Here is a 21,802-nt window from a genome sequence, read left to right as displayed (position 1 = left end):
TAGAGGAAAGGATATACCTGCAATGAAAAAAGAAATTCCATGTGGAACAACTCCTCAGACACTGACGTGGCCCTTCTCCCAGACTAACTGTGTGAAAGACAGTGAGCCTCTGGTTCTAAACACCTCTGAACTGGCAGATTCCTCACCCTGTGCAAACTGTGTTTTCCATCAAACTCTGGGCATGCCTTCATGAGAAAGGCACTGGAGAGCCAAGTTCACTCCCTTTCTTAATCTCATGTTCTCCCTCTGTACCATTTGTTTACTGGTTCAGTAGGAATATAAAATGAAAGCAAGCTGAAATAAAATCCAAATCGCCATTCTCACATCTCTTCAAAGCAAAACCAGTCCTTGGGGTCTTGTCTAGCTCACCACTGTACAGATAAGAAAACCAATGCTTAGAGAGTTCCCTGATTTGCTTAAGGACATAGAGCTAGTTAAGTATTTGCTCCAAAAAAAAAAAAAAAAAAAATCTGAACCCTACTGTGACATAATCTTCTATTCAACTAATATACCACAGTTTGTATTGTCCAATTATTAGCATTTAGTTTGCTTTCAGCATTCCATAATTATAAAAACAAACTAAATGGATTTTAGTTTACTACTTCCAGTGCATTAACTTAGATTATTGGTGCCAAGTGTTAGATTCATTTTATGACTTACCTTTTCCTGGAGGATGCTTTGGAAACCCTATAGAAAGAAGTGGGTATGTAAATTTTACTACATGTCTATCAGCACTATTTATTGCTAAATTTGACTAAATCAATATGGGTGAGGCATACCTAATGTTTTCACTTGCATATATTCATCACTGGTCATATTAAAAATTTCTGTGCTTACTGGATTAAATCACAGGACATGTGGATGAATATAGGTATAAATAAATACATGTGTGGTGGTCTGGCTATCAATTTACCTATATCTTTTGCCATCCACACAGGAGTGCTCAAGATGCACTCTTGCAGAACTCCAAAATATTTGAAGTTGCTTGCAAAAAAGGGGGTGGTACAAAATGGAAGGAGAATGCTTCCTTTTCTAATAAAACTATACAGTTGAAGACAAATCTGTAAATGTGCGGAACACTATGAAAATAAATGGGGTATCAAGCAATCCCTAAATATTTATATCCAACTGTATGCTTAATTTAAGCTTTAAGTCTGTGGGGACGTAAAAGAATCTGTCCCTACATTTATTAGAATACAAGACAAGCACATTGACAATTTCAGAATACATAATGAGAGCTAAATTATGTCATACCCCCAAGTGAAATTCACAAGAGGATGTAAGCCAGAATAAATAAGGAGGGAATGAGAATTGATCTGCTTCTTAATGAGGGTGGATAGAGGGGTAAACAGAGGACACTATGTTAGGTGAAGAAAAAAGCACTCTTAGCCCTGGCATGCTGGAAAGAAGTTGTGTACCCATGGTAAGTCAGATTTCCCAGAACGGAGCAGGAAAGCTGGGGAGTCACAGAAGCTGAGTTTTAGAAAGAAGATGCGGTGGTGCCAAGTGACTGAAAGTCCTGAATGCCTGGCACTGGAGCGCAAACTGAACCAGGAGCAGAGAGCCACGGAAAGTATGCAAGCAGATGTGTGACGACAGAGCATAGGGCTGAGTCTAGCAGCGAGGTGCAAGGAGTACCAGAGCAGAGACATGGGCAGAAAGGCTACTACAAATGCCACCACAGAAAGCCAGGTAGAATAACAAGGACACAAGCCAAAGGGGTTTCTGAGGAACATTTCCAAATGAACAACAGCAGTCCAGAGTGACTGACTGACCCTGGAGCAGCTCTGTGTGTGGTTATAGCACACAGAGAGCGCTAGTTTTAGAGGAAAGAGTCCACAATTTCCACATGTACATTTCCAAAAGCGTGTAATGTCCCAGACATGTCAAGATCATCTCTTTATAATTAGTAGACTCAAACTAAGTTCGGTAAAGGTATTTTAGGGAAATTACATTACTATAAATACACTTCTAGCCAAGAATCAAATCAGTGGGCATTATGAGGATGATGATGATCATTTTCCTCACCATGGTTGTGTGAATTTTACTTAGTCATTTATATTTAAACCACACTTCGCTTCACAAAGATTTGGGGATGGCATATAGTGAGAGTGAAGCTTCAATTAATCAATTCTTTGCTCATTTATTTAGTCTCTCTACCCTTGAATGCATAGATAATATTAAAGGCATCCGTTAAAGTACTGTTTCATATTTGATATACTTAAGGGAAATGTCAAAGATTACACATCACCACTTGTATACTGCATTCTACTTGGCTCCTATTCTGATGTATTTCAATTTTTAAAACAGCAAGCAAGTTATCAGAAAGGCTCTGAGATAAGCATTACTCAACACCGGTGAAGTGGAAAACTATACCACTACATAACACCCCAGTTGCATGCAACTAGGAACAGCACAGAGTATGTGGCCATTGTGAACGTGAACTAATTCTTTTATGTTCATCTTGTTGGCTAAGATCAAGGGGACTACCAAAATATTTACTTTCTCCACTATGTTCCCATAGACATTTATAATTGTGATGATACTTCAACAGCTTAAAGGCAGACTTGATACTGACACCAGACTTCCTCCTTTTGTTTGCCTTCTAAGAAGAGGACATTAATAACAGCAATGATTAGCCATCTCAGTCATCACTCAATCCAGACAGGAGGCACAATGGCCCTTATATCAAATCTGACCTGTGACGTAGAAGCCTTCAAGCCTTGTAAGTGAGTCTTGATAAGTCCCTCCACACAATAGGATTTCCTATTATAAACATCTGTTTTCTCACATGAACCATGTTGAAAATGTTAAAAATAAGTCTCTCTTTCCATATCAGCTTGTAAAAGGAATAATCAATCAAAAAGTAAGGCTGAAGGTCCAAATCTCCTCTCCCACTGATGTAAATTTCCACCTTAACTTTCTCAGGGGATCTGAAAGTTCAGTGCTAAGGAAGGTAACTGTTAAACTCTTAAGAACGCAATAAAGCTTTTCTTTTTCAAATAGTAGATAATATCTACTAAAGATATTAAGTGAACTTTGAAAGAAAAGAAAAAGTAAGGCAAAATGCTACGCAATGTGCCAACATTCCTTCCAAATATAAGACTGTGCATAATCAGGTCTCCAAACCAGTGCTCCGTTTCTCTTTTCCTTGGGGATTCCTCTGGAGTCAGGTGGAACATAAATGAACATTTAGAGCCTAAGTCTGAGAAAGCCCATTGGGAAATAACACTATTGTTCCTACTTGTTCTCTTGCCATCTTCTAGACTTCATCTTAAAGAATCTTAGTCATCTAAGCTGTTGGCTAAGAAAAGGAGGAGCAGATCTGTACAGAGTTCAAGAAGGGCAAAGAGGATTTATCCATATACCAAATGCAAGTGATAGTGACTACCTCAAATGCTGTATTCAAAAGGATTCTGAGATCATGTTCAGCTCAACAGGAAAGAATTTGTGATGATCATAATGTCTACCAAGGTCATGTGAAGGGGGAGTAGCAGCACTTGTGCCAGCTTATTGCCTCCCTTTTATGTAGATGCATTCATCTCCCTAGAAAAAGTCTGGTCATTGCACATGTGACCAGGCTGATGATGTCGGAATACCAGAAATAAGGGCTGCTAAAGCAAACACCGTGGCATAACTTAATGTCAGTGTCCTACCCTGCTTTCATTAATTTGCTAAACTGTGCTCAAGTTGTTTAACCCAACTGACAAAACCCTTTCTCTTTTAATGATAGAGAGTACTATGAAATAGAACGTACTGCAATGAAAGAAATGTTCTTTTTTGTTTAAAGTTTATTTATTTATTTTGAGAAAGATAGAGAGAGTGGGAGAGGGGCAGAGAAAGAAGGAGAGAATCCCAAGCAGGCTCCACACTGTCAATGCAGAGCTCAACGTGGGGCTCAAAATCATACTGTGAGATCATGACCTGAGCCAAAATCATGAGTAGGATGTGTAACTGATTGAGCCAACCAGGCGCTTCTGGGAATGTTCTATATTTGAACTTTCCAATGTGGCTACTAAGCAGTTGAAATACAGCTAGTGAAATCGTGGAACTGAAATTTTAATTTTATTTCACTTTATTTAAATTTCACTTTAAATAGCCACATATGACAAGTGGCTACTAAATCAGGTAGCCAATATGTTTATGGCTGACTGTGACTGGAATATGTTTGCTTACAATGTTGAAGTAAATCAACGGAGGATAGGCTCTAACTCTGTTTTGTTTATTAAAATATGCCAAGAACCTAGAACACTGCCTGAAACATAGTAGGTACTTAATAAATATTCACTGAATGCAAATATGACCGGATGAAAAGATTTTAAGCCAATCCTGAGGTATGCGGAGTTTTGCAGTTTTTGGCTTTTGTATAACATCATGAGAGAGGTGTGCTATCACAATTAAACACTCCCTCAGACTCAAACCATTACACAGCCCTTCATGACCTAAGTAGACAGTATTTTCCATAGAACTTCATGTAGATAAAGGGTCAGTAGATGTATGTTTAAATTCTGCATTGCAGATACTCTGAAATCCTCAGCCCCTAAACTGAAAAGAAAACAGTTTTAGAATTGCGGCATCAGGTACACTGATAGAACACGTTATTTGGGGCAAAACTTCTCCATCACAGGAAGATGGTAGGGACAATACTGTATTATCAAATCCACTGATGGAACTGAGTTTAAGAGCTCTTTATGGAGATGCCAAATAGAACAGTTAATGTTTTTTCTTAAAGTGAAGGGAAGTATCCCTACAAAAACACATTTGGCATATGTAACTTTCAACACCTTGAAAAAGCCACACATAATAGTCTGCAATACCAGCATTTATTTGCCCCCAAATAGTAATGAGAAGTGACAAAAATAGAAAAGCATTTAAGAAACAGATCAAAGAAAACAATGATGAATTCTGATCCAAATGAGATGGCATATAAAAAAATACTGATAGGATAGTGTGAAGAACCTCACTTTTCATTAGGAATAATAAATTCTAAATATTTATGCTTTGTGAACCTGATGCCAGTTCAGAAAATATTCCAGAGTGAACTACGGCATTTAGCCTGCCGTTTGTGACACATGCCATCTAAATAACAATACAACAAACCATTGTGCAGTGCTATGTGCAACATAAATAAAACATCTTCTGAGCACTTTCTTCTACCTCTCAATACTTGTGGGGACATCTGACCTTGAACTGAGAGTCTCTTCTGAAAATGTTGTCCACATGTCTGAAGTTCTCCCCCTCACACATGTACTCTGCCATCCACTTCCAACCAAACCGTCTAAATTACATTCAGATTTTTGTGGTATCATAATAACTTCAATATGGGATATATTTTCAACATTCTGGTCAGAGACTCCTTTCTTCCCCGTCTTACCCTCATTCCAAGTTATTTCAGGTTTGCATATTTCATTTTCACATCTCAGTGGGACACCCATCACATAACATTTATTTGTGAGGTCCAAAGGCATAATGTGGGGGATTGTGAACTAGCATGTCAAAACCACATACTGCATGCGTACGTCTTAAAGAATGAAAAAGGATTCCTTTTTTCTCAAGATATATAAGCTGTCTCAACAGTATAAGTCCAAAGTGAATACCACAACCTAATTAAAGATGAAGAGCATAACAAGCAGTATTAAAATGTCTTTTTGGATTCATTCTTTTCCAAGTTATGTTTTTATCAAATGTCCTGTCTTATTAATGGCTTCAATAGACATAACGAGTATACACCCCTTCTAATCTCGCCAAATTCAGAAGAAAGTTGAAAGAATTTTTCCCTCTATATTTTGGGAGTTATGACAGCAAAGAACACAGTGGCAGGCAGAAAGAAGCTTTGAGAGGATGCCTAGTCCATTCACCTGCCTACAGGGATGAACACACTATTCCCAGCAGATGGAGGCTGTTTTGAAAGATCTCTAGAGTCAGAAATTCCATAGTCTCTCTGGGGACTCAGTCCCTACATTTGAGAACCTTTATTTCAAGGAAATTCTTCCTCTGGGTCTAACCACACTTCATGGCCACCTTCAGGAGCATGTGAGCCATGTGGTCACACAGGGCCCCGCGTTCAGAAGGGCCCCACGCTTGATTTAATGTTTTGCCATTGCACCTTGAAATTCTTTTTTTTTTTTTTTTGAGAGAGAGAGAGAGAAGGTGCTAGTGAGCAACAGGCAGAGAGAGAAAGAGAATCCCAGGAGAGGCAAAGGGAGGGAGGGAGGGAGGGAGGGAGGGAGAGAGAGAGAGAAAAGCAGGGCTTGTGTTAGCCCGAAGCGGGGCTCGTGTTCACCCAAAGAAGGGCTCGAGCTCACCTGATGTGGGACTTAAACTCACAAACTGTGAGATCATGGCCTGAAACATGAGATCATGACCTATGCCGAAGTCAGATGCTTAACAACTGAGCTACCCAGGCGCCCCTGAAATTCTTAATGTTATCTTGCACTTGTCTTCTGTAAGTGATGTCTGCTGGAACAGTGAATTATGTGTAAGAAGGGAAGACATGCGCGGTACGCATTCCTTCTACCTTTCTGCCCCATAAGCTTAGAATTCTATGGCCCCGGAATGAGTGGGAGACAGGGAGACTCAAAACAAATACAAGGAGGGCATGTCTAGACTGATTAAGTGGGGGCACTGACAGCTTTTAAGGCGTTTCATTGCACCAAAACTTGTTTTGAATGAAGAAAGTCAGCAAATAGACTCAAAGAAACAGGAATGACTAAGGAAGTCCATTACACCCCTGTTACTTCCCTGTATTATCCGACTACTTACACTGAAAATGGTAACAGAAGAAAAGGGAAATAGAGTAACACAGAGCTCCTTTTTCTTTCCTTCCCTACTCATCAGTAAGCTGAAGGTGGAAAGTGTTGGTAGATGTGTGCATGTCAAGAAGGGAAGTAAAAGCAGTTAATTTTGTGCAGTGATTCACAGCTCTGTAAGAACAAAATACATATGCATGTATGAGCAACAAAATACAAATTATATAATTTTGGCGATTCTGCATATAGGTCCAATGCTCTTATATTTGTGTTAAAACTGGCATTGCACATTATAAAGATTGATGGTAAAATTCCTGCTGACAACTTAAATTTTTTATTTTTCTTCATTTAGAATAGCATAAAATAGCAAATAAAAACATCATGATGAGACACAGAAAATAAAAAGCTTTGTTTTAGAATCTGTTTTAACAATATTTTGGTTATTTTTCTACTTTTTTGAACAAGGGATCCACATTTTCACTGTGCTCTGGGTCCTGTAAATTATACAGCTGGCCCTGCCCTGCTTCCTCATGCTCCAGATTATATCTACTACATCTGTTCTGCCAAGTCACTTCTTATTAGCTTTCACCCTTTCTCTAGTCATTCACCCAACAAATATTGACTGTGCTATGGTCAGGAACTGTGCCAGAGGCTGAGAATATAAAAATGAGTAAGATATAATTCCACTCTATTCCATTATCTCATTTAATTCTTATTCAACTTGGGTAGGTCCTATTATTGTTTCTAGGTTAGAAATACAGAAGTAGAGATTTAGAACAGCCAGAAAACCTGATCAGAAGGACTTTATCATCGAGTGGTGGAACCAGGAACTGAGGCCACCAAAGTCTTTCTGACTACTTAAATCTGAGTTCACAGTTATCATTCTCACTAATACAACCCAAATTGTATTCTTTGTTCTCTGTTATTACAATGTCCACATTTCTGGCTTCTCAAAGATCAATTTTAGCAGTAATTTCATTTTATGAATCTAAAAAAAAGGTATACTCTAAATTGTTTCCCAATTTATTTATTAGTATTTTGTTTATGATATAAAATACAGCTTGAATTTTTTTTTCATCTGACAATACTTTGACCCAATTATAGAAAATTACATTGAACAGACAAAGCCTGTGATTTTCAAAATCTTGTTCATGACTTTGTTTGCTAAAATACAGTGTATTGATAAAAAACAAAAAACAAAAAAACAAACATGTGCTTTGAAAGCAGCCAGACCTGGGCCCAAACCATGGCTCTATATCCACTAGTTTCCAAAAGGTACTTAACTCTTAAAGCCTAAATTTTCTCATATGTTAAATGGAGGTGAAAATAGTACCTTAACAACCTTCTAGGCCCATGTTTAAGATTAAATGAGAGCATCCTTGTGGAACACTTAAAATACCACCTCGTGCCTATTTAGTAAGTACTCAGAAATTTTAGTTTTAGTACTATCATTTTTAGCCCTATGTTCTCATGGCTATGTTTGAAATGGCTTTTTTCATGAAATGGTTTCTTCCAATACAAAAAAATGAGTCCAAGAGTCTCTAATTTCCAAGAAGTATATTATTTCTTTGTAAATAAAAGCATGCAAAAAGTTCCCTCATGATGACACCTGGTAGTCATACAAACCTCTACAATTCGAGGGGTCTGAGATGTTTTTATTCATATAATCTTTCAACAAAAACTCTAAATATGAACCCTCATCTTCCCCCCCACTTTGGTTCTAAACTGCCTATTGAAAGGGTCAAGAGTAAAAAAGTTTATACACTATGTATTAAGAACTATATAAATGTGACAAAATATTCCTGTCATTTGGCAAGGCTATCTCAGTTCTCCCTAACCCTTGAACTGACACTTAAATTTAAGAACACTGAGCAAATTAAAATGGCTGAACTGTTTTCTCTGGTGGAAAAGGAAAGGATTAGCTAATCTGAAGGTTTACTGCCATCACTCAGGCAGTCAAATGACTGTTTCCCTGGCTTCTAAGTGATTGAAGAGCACATAAAAAATAGACTGAATACCACATAAAAATGGACTCTATACCTATTTTTAAAATAACTCTAGAAAAAAAAAGGCCTTCATTTGACATTTTTATTATGATTTAAAGAAAAGGAAAACACGATCTGGGTTTAAAAAAAAAAAAAAGCCTCCATCAGGTACCTTAGAAAATACAACAGCCATGTGACATCTTCTTAAAACCACAATCTTTTCAATAATGGCTGTTACCATTGCAGAGTCGTGGGTCCTTACCAATTCCTGGGTGTCCTGCTGCAGTGGCAGAAATGCTGCTTCCAGAATAGCGATCTGGTCGGTACTAAGCTTCTGCCACAGCCCAATCAGCAGAATCACCAAATGGGTGGCACTTTTCAGCCTGGTGAATGACTGGAACAGACTGTCTTGGTTTTCCTCTACTGCATCTGCGAGAGCGATTACCTGCAGAAATGACAAACTTCAGTTAGGGATAATTTCACAATGCTTGAGCCCTCAACAAATTACATTTGGCACACTTGTGTTTTTCTTTAAAACAGCTTGATGAACTTTGTCTTCCACAAACACAAGCTATGTTGAGTAATAAAATAGTTATCATTCATCTGCTCACTTCCTTCTTTAAAAAAAAAAAAAATCCCTGATGTAATTCCAAATCCATATGGCCAGGGGATGAAAATATCCATGAAATCAGCTTAATGGGGACATTGTTCTGTGTCTGGTTCACCATCAATTGACCTTCTACAATATATGATAATATAAGTAACCTCTAATACAGTTGTTATAGTCTTTATTACTAGCTAGAGATGGATCAATTAAAAAATATCAAAATAACCACGTTTGCCGCGTAATTTAAAGTAATGATTTCATTACATCCTTTTCAGAAAGTAATTATCTGCCTCTGATTATTACTCTTGATATGCTACATGGTGTTGAGATATCCAGTATTTCTTTATTATATCCAAAAGGTAGATAATGTTCAAACATTTGACCAATTGAGTAATGTCATTTTTAACACAAATGTCAGGCACTAGCCCACAGGGATCTGAAAGAAAAAAAAACGTTCAGGGTGTGTTAGCTTTACAATGCCAAATCTACTTAGGATAAAACTGGCAGGAGTAGAATTGGCTTTTTTTTTTTTTCATCCTCTTGAATAATCTTGTGGAAAAAAGAACTAAAGCAACAATTGAATAGAACATCCAAGACTGCCCATTGGTGTTTTATTTTAATGTCTCGGTGAATTTTGTGCTCATTAAAAGTAATGAACTGACTGGCCCAGAGGCTCAAGGCGTCTTACAGCCCCCAGAACAGGAATAGGAAAAGCTAGGGCAATGTGTGCTCCTTTCTGTCAGTCCCTGCCAGCTTGAGGGACTAGAGCTCAGATGACTTTCAGAACTCTAGTGCAGATGAGCCATTTGGTGATATTTCATGGCTTATTGAAACTCGCCCAAAGGGCTTGTTAAAAAATCATCATTCAAACAAGTAAGAGTTTACAGCTGTGTGGTCTCCCAAATTCCATGTAGCAATGGGGGCTGTTGGGGGACAGTCCTCAGAGTGTCTGGGAGACACTGGAAAAGAGATGTAGGTTAGGAAAAGACAAAGCTGTCGAGGCAAGGTGTTTGCCTGACAATGCCAGGCAGACCATGATACTCTGGCATTTGGTTGAGGGCCTGCAAGAGTTATAAAAGACAATCACAACTCCCATTCAGCTCTCCAGGGAACCCTGGGAGTTTGGACCAAGGTCAGCATTGTAATAAAGTGCATTGCTTACTACGTACCTAGTACTGTGCTACTTTCTTTCCATAGGTGTTCAAAACAGTACATGATATCTTCTAGCCCATAAGGATCTTATAATTTTTTGGACAGGAAACATAAATATCCAACCAATTAGTGGAAAGAAACATTACTGTAATAATGTCCTAATTGTGCAGAACAGAAAATAAGTGTAAAAGAAGTTCGCAAAGGGACAGATTACTATGGGCCAGAGTTAATATCCCTGGGGCCTCTTTTACTCAAATGAGGCTTGGAACTCAACCCTTCCCTATTACTTCAAGAAGTCTCCTCTAAGAGACAGAGGCCACACTTTCCATAAACCAAAACACCTGGAATCATCTGCTTCTTCCCCCAGCTTCACCATGATTACAACTGACTCCTGTTAAAGTCTACATTTATATTCTTTTTTTCCTGTGAGTGTTACCAATTAAGCCTCATTGTGGGAACCATCATATTATGACACAGATGCGTATTGTCAATAAGCCCAAATCATACAAAGATCAAGGTTATAAACACCTCCTGAGTGCCAGGTATATGCAAGAAGTTGCAGAAACCACTCTAGGGAATTCAATGGTGACAGATTTCATCTCTACCTTCAGAGAGCTAATAATGGAAAAAGGAAAATACGTCAGAGGCAAGTGGCGACACTGTAGGGAAGACCCTATGAACTGTAAAGGAAAAATGCCATTAATATTATGATTAGTAGGTTAATAATAATCCCTGTAATTAAGTGAGCACAGACTGCATGCCAAACATTCTGCTGTGCCATACAGGTACCAGTATGTTCAATCCCCACACCTCCACCTGGTTGGCATATCTCTATTTTACAGATGAGGCCTCTGAGGCTAAGCGGATGTAAGAAATTTGCCCCGTACTGTGCACAGGGATGTAAACTGTGCCTGTGCTTCGAACGGCTCCATGCTTGGTTTAATGCCCTGCTGCCTCTGTCTTTAAATTCTTAATAATTTTATTTTTGAAGTTGTGTTTTATACGTGAAGTCAATGATGGGGCAACAGAACATACACATGAGCAGGGGAGATACGTTCATTAACTCACAGCTAAATGCTCTTATATTTGCATTTAAAACTGGCATTGAACAATATAAGGATTGACGGTAACATTCATGCAAATAATCTTAATTTTTCTATACTTGGAATGACATTAAATAGAAAATAAAAACACCATGAGAAAGTGTGAAAGAGAGACTGCTGAAGAAAGGAAAAGGCTTTAGATTTTAGTGGCTATTTTAACAGCACTTTCTTCCTGACTTTTAACAAGGGCCCTGCATTTTCATTTTGCACTGGGAAGTGCAAATTAAGTGGGCAGCTTGACCATCACGTAGCAAGTGAGAGACCAGGAGTCGTACTTTGGAGTCTCTCAATCCAAAGCCTGCGTGCAACCTGAAGCACCTGCCAGGTTCAGAGAAAGGTTTAACTATTACTGAGTCTGGAGCACTTTACAAAGGAAAAGGTGGAGGAAGAAGCAACTTGGCCAGCTCCTACAGGCTCCAGAGAAAGGACAGGTTGTCCTGTTTTCAATTTTGTGTGCCAGCTGTTAAACACGACCATTACTTAAAACTTAAGTTACATAAACTTAAAGAAATTACACCAAAACAAAGGTGATAAATACTCAAAACTCATTACTTCTTAATTAGTTCACTATTATCTAGGCCCTTGAGGTCACTTATGCCTACTGTATCTGTACGTTGGAAACACTCTGCAATGGTGGGCTACTGCCCATTTCTTCCCAACTTCACCTTCAGTGACCTCACGTTGGTAGCTTGAAATCAGCCATGGTGGAAGTATTTACCACATGAACATCAACAAATGTTACAGAGCCAGGTCTCCTCCCAAACTCCCACCTTCCCAGAGAACCAGTTGTCAAATATTTACCAGTGTGCCACTGAGAAGAGGTACCTAAAATTCATCCTCAAGAACAGATATTGGGTGAGGGGGCTTCAAAAGTACAGGAAACAACTTGAGCAAATTCATTAAAGCAGAAAAGCAGAGGCTGCTTGTTCAGGAAGGAGCAAATATTCCAGTTTGGGAAAAGCATTTGATGAGACAAAAAAAGGTCATCTGGGCAACTGCTGAAGAGGAAGCAGAATGTCAAGGTGGAGAGCGTGCATGTAACACTATAGGTACTGGGTGGCCACGGAGTACTCTGACTTGGGGCTGTCACCTGATGGAAGCTGCACTCAAAGCAGCTATCGGTCACAGTAAACATTTGGGCATTTGTTGGGACTTAAGTGAGGCTTTTATGCACGTTCCTCACTATCAAGGGAAAATTCTTACTAAGTGTAACAGCATGTCAGTTCGTGGACCCACCCAACTTGCTAAACACAGCTGTGGTAGAAGAATGACTTCTCAGTGAGACAGCAGCCCAAGCCACAGGATCTTTCCTAGGCAAGGCCCAAAATACATCAATCCGGGAGAAGCTTCATTTCTCTAAGTTTTGGTCTCGCTGGTTATATTTCTGTGCCATTGTGGAAAGTCTGCTATCCCCAAATGGTCACAGAAATTGGAAAGAAATGGGATAAACAATTCCTTATGTAAATTACCCCCAAGGAAAATCTTCCTGACCTACTGGCCAGCATGAAATACTAAACAGATCTCCATGTTCTCAATTTAGTTTTACACGTAACAGCCAAGTTTACTTTGTTCTCCATGAGAGCCAAATGAATTTAGCAGAATTAACATAGTAAAAAAGGCTGGAAAAACTAGACCCATCAAGATTTAGATCTGTCCCACCAAGGCCTAGAGGATCTTGCTGCTCACCTGGAAATGTGAAATGAGGCCAACCAGCTGCTAGGATTTGAATCTGAAGGAGTGTGACTTTTTAGTGCTTATCACTGGCTGTGCAAGATGTGTGTTCCCTGGTGTTCAACAGAACTATAGAAAGGGAGGGGTTTAGGAAACAATAAATGCTAACGATTTCAGGCACAAATGTGTTGATAGTCTTTGTTTTGCTTTTTCAAATTGAAGGTTTCCAAATAAAATGGAGACCCCAAAGGACATCTATGTCCAACTGCCATATCAGTTGATGCCAAAGTAATGAGGCAGAGGCCCAGGGAGCTGCTTGCAGGAAAATGCTCAACTCATAAAGTGAGTGTGAAATTAATCCCAAATACTTCCAGCTGCCAAGATAGGCTCTAAAATTGGTTACAGGAAAGCAGCAGCAGCAACAGCAGAGTAGACATGAATCATGCTCTATGTGAACACAGACATGTCCAATTTCTTCACCTAAACTCACCATCGAATCTGCCTCCAAATCTCATGTGTGGCACACAGAACCCCATTACACTGCTGTTTAGCTGTCATTTATTGAGCCCTCGCTGTGGGCCAGGCACTGTGCTAGTGCTGTTATATTCAGATTATCACTTGGTCCTAATGACTACCCTCTGAGGAAAAATTATTGATCCCTACAGCCCCCATTTCCAGATGAGGAAACAGAAGCTTAGGGCTCAGATGAGCTAAGTCCTGAACTACAGCAGAGAAGGGCCAGGATTCCAATCCTATCTCCTGATTGCCCATTGAGTGCTCCTTCTTCCACAATGGAACACAAATATATACAGTAGGCGCCTTAAAATAATTCAGTGGGTTTTCATCTTGATAAACAAAGAAAGATACTAAGGATAAACACTACTAATATATTACATTCATAACAGGCATAGGTGCTTTAGTGAGACTTCCACATTGTTGGAGATGAGGTCACCTCAAATTGAAATTTTCAGGTTGGTTTCTGACCAAAGTTACAGTAAAAGGAAATGAGTTCATAATTTGTAAAGGATTGGGGAGTTGTTTCTCAAAAAAATTGTATTGCGGGGGCACCTGGGTAGCTCCATCAGTTGAGCATCTGACTCTTGATTTAGGCTCAGTTTGTGGGATCAAGCCCCACATCAGGCTCTGAGAGAGAAGCACAGAGTCTGCTTGGGATTCTCTCTCTCCCTCTCCCTCTGGCCCTCCCCTGCTTGCTCTCTATCTCTCCCAAAAGAAATAAACATTAAAACTAATTTTTAATTGCATTAGGTTCCATATAGCTCAAAATTATGAAGACTTTAGAAATTAGCTATTTCCTATGCCTGCTCCTTTAGTGAAGCTACTTTTGAAAAAGGATGATTTATTTATTTTCTACAAATCTCAGACTACAATGTTTTCAGTGGTCTAAGCAAGCTGATGTTATGTAATAATAATTGTCAACGTTTACTGAGGACTTTCTAGGAGTCAAGCACTGTGCTAATCTCCTTACAGCAATTAGCTCATTTTATTCTCAAAACAGTTCTATGAGATAGACACTATTATTGCCCATATTTAAAAATAAAGAGACAGAAATACAGAAAGGGTCAAGCAGTTAGTCAGTGACAGAACCAGAATTCATATCCAAGCCATCTGATCCAAGAATGTCACCAAGTAACAGTACCCGCATTAATTTCCTGCCCTCACATCAATGTAATCATAGGCAAAATGTGGAACAAATTCTATCAGAAGCTCCCCAATGGGAGGTTTCAACTTTGCTGACCTTCTAATACCCCAAATGAATTGAGATGTATTTATTTTAATAAAAGTCCAGCATCGATGAATGAGTTAAGAAAATGGAGTGCTATGACATGGATGAGTTTGTACATCCCTGAGGGCTGAATGCAATAGGCCATGCAATGGACTGACCACCCTACCAAGCAGCTTTAAGTCAGTGATCAATTCACTTCCCTTATCTGGGCTCTAGTTTCATCACCTTTAAAATGCAGGGGTGGGAAACAGGATTAAGAACATCCAACATAGCTGTGTCAGATTTTAAAACTTAAATTCCTTTTGGATGATATGTTGTTTTGAATGATCCACACCACTTCCCCTCTGCACTCATCCTGTGTTTCTCATTTAATGTTTATTGATTTTGGAGTTTTTATCTATAAAATGGCAGTAAGAATATTTTCTTTGGCTAATTCATATCATTATGAGAATTAAATTAAAGAGGTAAAAAGATGCATAATACCAAGTGTTGGCAAAGACACAGAGAAATCAGAATACCTCAAACATTGAGAGTGGTAATGTAATCAGGTAGTCGCTTTGGAAACAGGTTGTCAGTTCCTCAGAAAGGTAGACACTGAGTTGCCAGGGGAGGCAGCAATGACAATTCTAGGTTTCTACCCCAGATTAAGGAAAATATATGTCCACTCAAAGACTTGTTCACAAATATTTATGTCAGCAATATTTATAATAGCCCCCAAAGGAAAAACAACTCAAATGTCCATCAACTAAAGAATAAATTAAATGAGGCATATCAATATTACAGAATATTATTCAGCCATAAAAAGAAACAGAGTAGTTACACATGCTACTACATGGATGAGCCTTAAAAACATTCTGCTAAGTTAAAGAAGCCAGTCACAAAGGACTGCATTTGTGTGATCCCATTTATATGAAATGTACAGAATCGGCAAATCTATAAACACTGTAAACAGACTAGTGGCTTCTTAGCGCAAGGGGTGGGTGTGGGATAGGAGGGAATGGAAAGTGACTGCTAATGGTTGCACAACCTTGTGGATACGCTAAAAATCATTAAGTTGTACACCTTAATTGGGTGAATTGTTTACATATAAATTATATCTCAATAAAGCTGTTAAAAGTAATAAGTAAAAAGTACTGTGAAAGTATAATTCATGTAAGGGTGATAAATTAACACAAAGGCACCTTTATTTAAGAAACAACTTTGATATGTTAATGGCTATACCATATTGTATAACTTGGGCTTAGCAACATTCTGGATGATGCAATAATCAAATAACTTTAGAGTCAGGTAGATATGTGTGAATGCTGGTAACGCTACTTACTAGCTGTACAACCTTTGGCCAGCTCCTCTACCTTCCTCAGACTTGGTTTTCACCTATAAAATAATACTCGAGTAGTTAACATCCTTTCTATGCATTCCTAATTTGTTTGGCTCCTGGTTATTCTTTCTGAATACTCCATAGTTGAGGGTTCATTTCAGTGTAGTAATATCAGGCCAATTCTACTTTTTCTGTCAGGTTAACAGTGACAATGAAAAAAGGAAGCTCCTTCTCCAATACTTGAGGCACATTACTACTGCCACCTAAGGTGATGCAGGACAGCTGATTATGTTGCAATGTTTTCCGGCTCTCTCTGTGTGGTCACTCAATGGAACAATGCTCATTTGTAGCCACATTTAATCAAATTTCAAAGTAAAATGTCATGAGACCATGTATCGAATACATAATACAAGCCATGTAAGGTTACAAGTTTTGGATGACTTTTTTTAGTCCTTTAGGAATTCTATTAAAATATATACACACGGGGCACCTGGGTGGCTCAGTCGGTTAAGCGTCTGACTCTTGATTTCAGCTCAGGTCATGATCTTGCAGTTTCATGAATTTAAGCCCTTCGTCGGGCTCTGCATTGGCAGCATGAAGCCTGTTTGGGACTCTCTCTCTCTCTCTCTCTGTACCTCCCCCACTTGCGCTGTCTCTGTCTCTCTCAAAATAAACACACAAACTTCAAAAAATAGTAATAATAATTTGTTTTTAAAAATACACACATACAAACATTCAACTTGGCTGCCATAATTTGCTCTCCAAGAATCCTCTGAGGCTTGTTAATCAGGGAGCTAGATGTTATTTTTCTTTTATACCTTATTCAAAATGTACAAAATTTGGTGTTTTAAATAAAAGGTTTGTAAAGTACACTATGGGAAGGAAGAGGGAAAACTCACACTCATTCCAGAAAATTCCAGCGTAAAAAAAGCAATAGATAAGTCCCCACCATGCCCTCAATTTTCTGCTACTCGGTACACAGTGGGTATCCCAGAAATGCTGCCTGAATTAATGAAACTCAAAGTCAGTCCACCTAAAACTCCGGCATAACTAAACTGTTTCTTATATCCCAGACACAATCAAGCATTGTCAAGTTCCCAATGTGAATGGAACCCAAGAGATGTCATATGGAAACAACAGATCTACCTCAATATATCTGTCATCTACTTACCAGAAAAAGGGGGGGGGGCGCACCTGGGTGGCTCAGTCGGTTAAGCGTCCGACTTCAGCTCGGTCATGATCTCACAGCTCGTGAGTTCGAGGCCCGTGTCGGGTTTTGTGCTGACAGCTCGGAGCCTGCAGCCTGCTTCTGATTCTGACCCCCTCACATTCTATCTCCATCTTTCTCAAAAATGAATAAACATTAAAAAAATTTGTTTAAAACAACAACAAAAAATCTTTCCAATTCACCTTTAGCCACAGCTGCCTAACACCAGGATACAGACAGCTCTAATGACTGCTGAAATGAATGTTTTGTTCACATGGCTGCCCTTTGGTTAGAAAGATACAGTTTCAAAGCTGTAATCATCAAGACAGTATGGTACTGGCACAAGAATAGACACTTAGATCAAGGGAACAGAATAGAGAACCCAGAAATGGACCCACAAATGTATGGCCAACTAATCTTTGACAAAGCAGCAAAGAATATCCAATGGAACAAAGATAGTCTCTTCAGCAAGTGGTGCTGGGAAAACTGGACAGTGACATGCAGAAGAATCAACCTGGACCACTTTCTTACACCATACACAAAAATAAACTCAAAATGGATGAAAGACCTAAATGTAAGGCAGGAAGCCATCAAAAACCTCAAGGAGAAAGCAGGCAAAAACCTCTTTGATCTTGGCCGCAGCAACTTCTGACTCAACACGTCTCCGGAGGCAAGGGAAACAAAAGCAAAAATGAACTACTGGGACCTCATGAAAATAAAAAGCTTCTGCACAGCGAAGGAATCAGCAAAATTAAAAGGCAACCAACGGGGGCACCTGGGTGGCTCAGTTGGTTAAATGTCCGACTTCGGCTCAGGTCATGATCTCGCATTTTGTGAGTTCGAGCCCCACATCAGGTTCTGTGCTGATAACTTGGAGCCTGGAGCATGCTTCAGATTCTGTGTCTCACTCTCTCTCTGCCCCTCCCCTGCTCATGCTCTGTCTCTGTCTCTCAAAAAGAAACAAATATTCAAAAAAAATATTTTTACGGCTACCGACGGAATGGGAGAAGATATTTGCAAAACGACATGTCAGAGAAAGGGTTAGTATACAAAATCTATAAAGAACTTATCCAACTCAACACCCAAAAAACAAATAACCCAGTGAAGAAATGGGCAAAAGACATGAATAGACACTTTTCCAAAGAAGACATCCAAATGGCCAACCGACACATGAAAAAATGCTCAACATCACTCATCATCAGGGAAATATAAATCAAAACCACCATGAGATACCACCTCACACCTGTCAGAATGGCTAACATTAACAACTCAGACAACAACAAATGTTGGCAAGGATACAGATGTTGGCAAGGATACTTTTGCACTGTTGGTGGGAAGGCAAGCTGGTGCAGCCACTCTGGAAAGCAGTATGGAGGTTCTTCAAAAAACTAAAAATAGAACTACCCTACGACCCAGCAAATGCACTACCAAGCATTTATCCAAGCGATACAGGTGTGCTGTTTCGAAGGGACACGTGCACCCCCATGTTTACAGCAGCACTATCAACAATAGCCAAAGTATGAAAAGAGCCCAAATGTCCATCGATGGATGAATGGATAAAGAAGATGTGGTGTATATATACAATGGAGTATTACTCGGCAGTCAAAAAGAATGAAATCTTGCCATTCTCAACTATGTGGATGGAACTAGAGGGTATTATGCTAAGCAAAATTAGAGAAAGACAAATATCATATGACTTCACTCATATGAGGACTTTGAGACAAAACAGATGAACATAAGGGAAGGGAAACAAAAATAATATAAAAACAGGGAGAGGGACAAAACAGAAGACACTCATAAATATGGAGAACAAACTGAGGGTTACTGGAGGGGTTGTGGGAGCGGGGATGGGCTAAATGGGTAAGGGGCACTAAGGAATCTACTCCTGAAATCATTGTTGCACTATATGCTAACTAATTTGGATGTAAATTTAAAAAACTAAATCCAAAAAAAAAGAAAGAAAGAAAGAAAGAAAGAAAGATACACTTTCAGTCTAGGGGAGATTTGGAAGCAGGCAAGAAAAAGGGCATGCTTCCCACTCAACGATATTATTGGTGATGGTGTTTGCTACAGACTGGGAAAGCCCCTGCAATAAGGAAGAAGAAAAAGTTTACCATGTCTAAACTTTTACTTTGGCTGAAAAGATCCAATTTGTATCCCAAAGAATTGTTCTTTTAACAGAAACAATGAAATAAGGTTCAAAATGAAAAGAGAAATGGTGGGATGATTTGAACACCAGATAAGCACATAAGAAGTGTTTCATTATCTATGTGCTGAACCTTTAGCTAGATAAAAGAGAACCCTGGGATTTTAACTGGAAGGCATAGGAAGATTCCAGTTCTAAACTACTTTTGCTACTATGTTATTTTGTACAAATAGAATAGGGGACTAGATTACATTCTATTGCACCTCTCACAGAGTAAAATCTTAAGATTCCCCTATAACGAGCATTTAGCTGAAATTCCTAAACCAAACCCAGGATTAGAATACATTTTTAACCATGCTATCATTTGGGTAGCTATTAAAATAACAGGGAAAATGTACCCTTTAGTAAAATATTTCAGTCACACATGATTTGTCTTCATAAAAAGAGACCTGCTAATTGGCCAAATCACCTGATGCTTTGGAACACTAAGGTATGATCGCTGTGACTCTTAGAAGTCATGATGGTTTTACTGGTCTAGGATTATAATTTTCCTTGACACCAATCCACACTTGCCAAATGCCTTGAGAATTCATTTAAAACTTCTTTTACAAAAACAAATTATTCCTGAGAAATTTCCTTATACTATGTACTATAGGACCCTTTTTTTCTTCTTTTTTAATGTTCTGCCCAGAAGAATATGAAAGGTAGGCAGTGCTGGAATATAGACTTTGGCTGGGACTTTTAAAACATATACCACTGATACATAAAAATATTAAATGAGAAAGACAATAAATCATTTGCAAGTGACATAGAGACAAATTTTGCTATTTCTGCAAAGTTTATTCACAAAATAGACATGTAACTTAATCACCTAAAAGGAAACTAACTCCAATGCTTGGCTAATATAATGTTAAAAATACAACTGATCTCAAACCTGATTACTATTTTTACCTTCCCCCTACCCTCCACTCCCCTGCTGACCAAATTTTTACCCCTTTCCATAAAATGAACTACTTAAAGCCAAGTAAAACCCCAATTTAAAAAATAATAATTAATGAAATCAAGTTGTTAAAAAAAAAGAATGAACATTCCCTGGACCATGGTTACTCATTGAACAGATCGCTGTTAAAGCTGGAATCTATGGTTGGCAAAGTCAGAGCTCGTTTTACAAACCCTGGAGAATGCCACAGTTATCACTGTCCAAAAACAACATCCAAGAGGTCCGATGTGAATAGTTCCTAAGTTTAGAATATTTCAGACCACATTCCTACAGGCAGACATGTCAGTAATTATGTAGCCACCCACACAGCCTTGAGTGCCATCTCCAATGAAGGCAAATGGCGGATAGTTGGGTAGCTGGTTGGTTATCCTAAGAGCATTCCTTTAGTAAGGCCGTTAACACGAAGACACATTATTACATGTGATCAATTAAGGCATGTTGATAATCCACCCAAAAAGGCAAAAATAGAAACTGGAGACTCCAACAGTGTTGACGATGCTGCTGACCATTTCCTTCATTCCAGAGTTTAAGAGGTGAATGTGGCATTTTCCCAATAAAGTGAAATCGTTTTCTCTTTCTATGAATCTTCTTTTAAAACATTTTTAAAGGCCATTTCTCTCGAACACCTGTGGTTTATATTTATTTTTGCTTTCTTAGATAAAATACATAGTTATACCACTACTATCTGGCAGTACTTAGGCAAGACATTTATAAGGCTGCATGCAACCATATAAGCCATAGCTCAGACCACATGGAAATAGTAACAAAAGGCAATGAGTGGAGCTTCCTGGTTTCACATGGAATGAAACAGACCATAGGTTGTTGGGACATTACAATTGGAAGTGGCCTTGCTGAAGATATGTGGTGCCTGATTTCTTCTGTGCTATAAACTCCTCTAGGCCAAAGACATTTAATGTACGTTTATTACAGTGAAGTAAATTAAAAACCCTGATAACTCAGCAGCACAAGAGTGTCTATTAAGATAGTAATTTATAGGAGCACTGCCTGGGCAATGGAAATCCATTCCTACAATCCAGTGAATAAGACTAAGGCCTACCATTTTTAAAAAGTTTCTATAGGCTATGTTATTTATTTAGGTCTACCATAGATAGTAAGTAAC

General features: G+C 38.7%; 1 protein-coding gene across 9 annotated transcripts in view; it reads right to left on the bottom strand.

Annotated features, from left to right (window-relative positions):
• Positions 1-21,802, bottom strand: part of BBS9 (Bardet-Biedl syndrome 9) — a 458,993-nt gene that overhangs the window by 81,592 nt on the left and 355,599 nt on the right. For all 9 annotated transcript variants that reach the window (XM_047848254.1, XM_047848291.1, XM_047848301.1 and 6 more), the window contains one exon: positions 8,997-9,179. In XM_047848254.1, coding sequence (XP_047704210.1) covers positions 8,997-9,179 — 183 coding nt within the window. The remainder of the gene's footprint in view (positions 1-8,996; positions 9,180-21,802) is intronic.

The sequence above is a fragment of the Prionailurus viverrinus genome, chromosome A2 (assembly GCF_022837055.1).
Source record: "Prionailurus viverrinus isolate Anna chromosome A2, UM_Priviv_1.0, whole genome shotgun sequence".
Classification (NCBI taxonomy): Eukaryota; Metazoa; Chordata; class Mammalia; order Carnivora; family Felidae; genus Prionailurus; species Prionailurus viverrinus.
The sequence above is the reverse complement of the archived record's forward strand: the minus strand, read 5'-3'. Positions and strand labels throughout refer to the sequence as shown.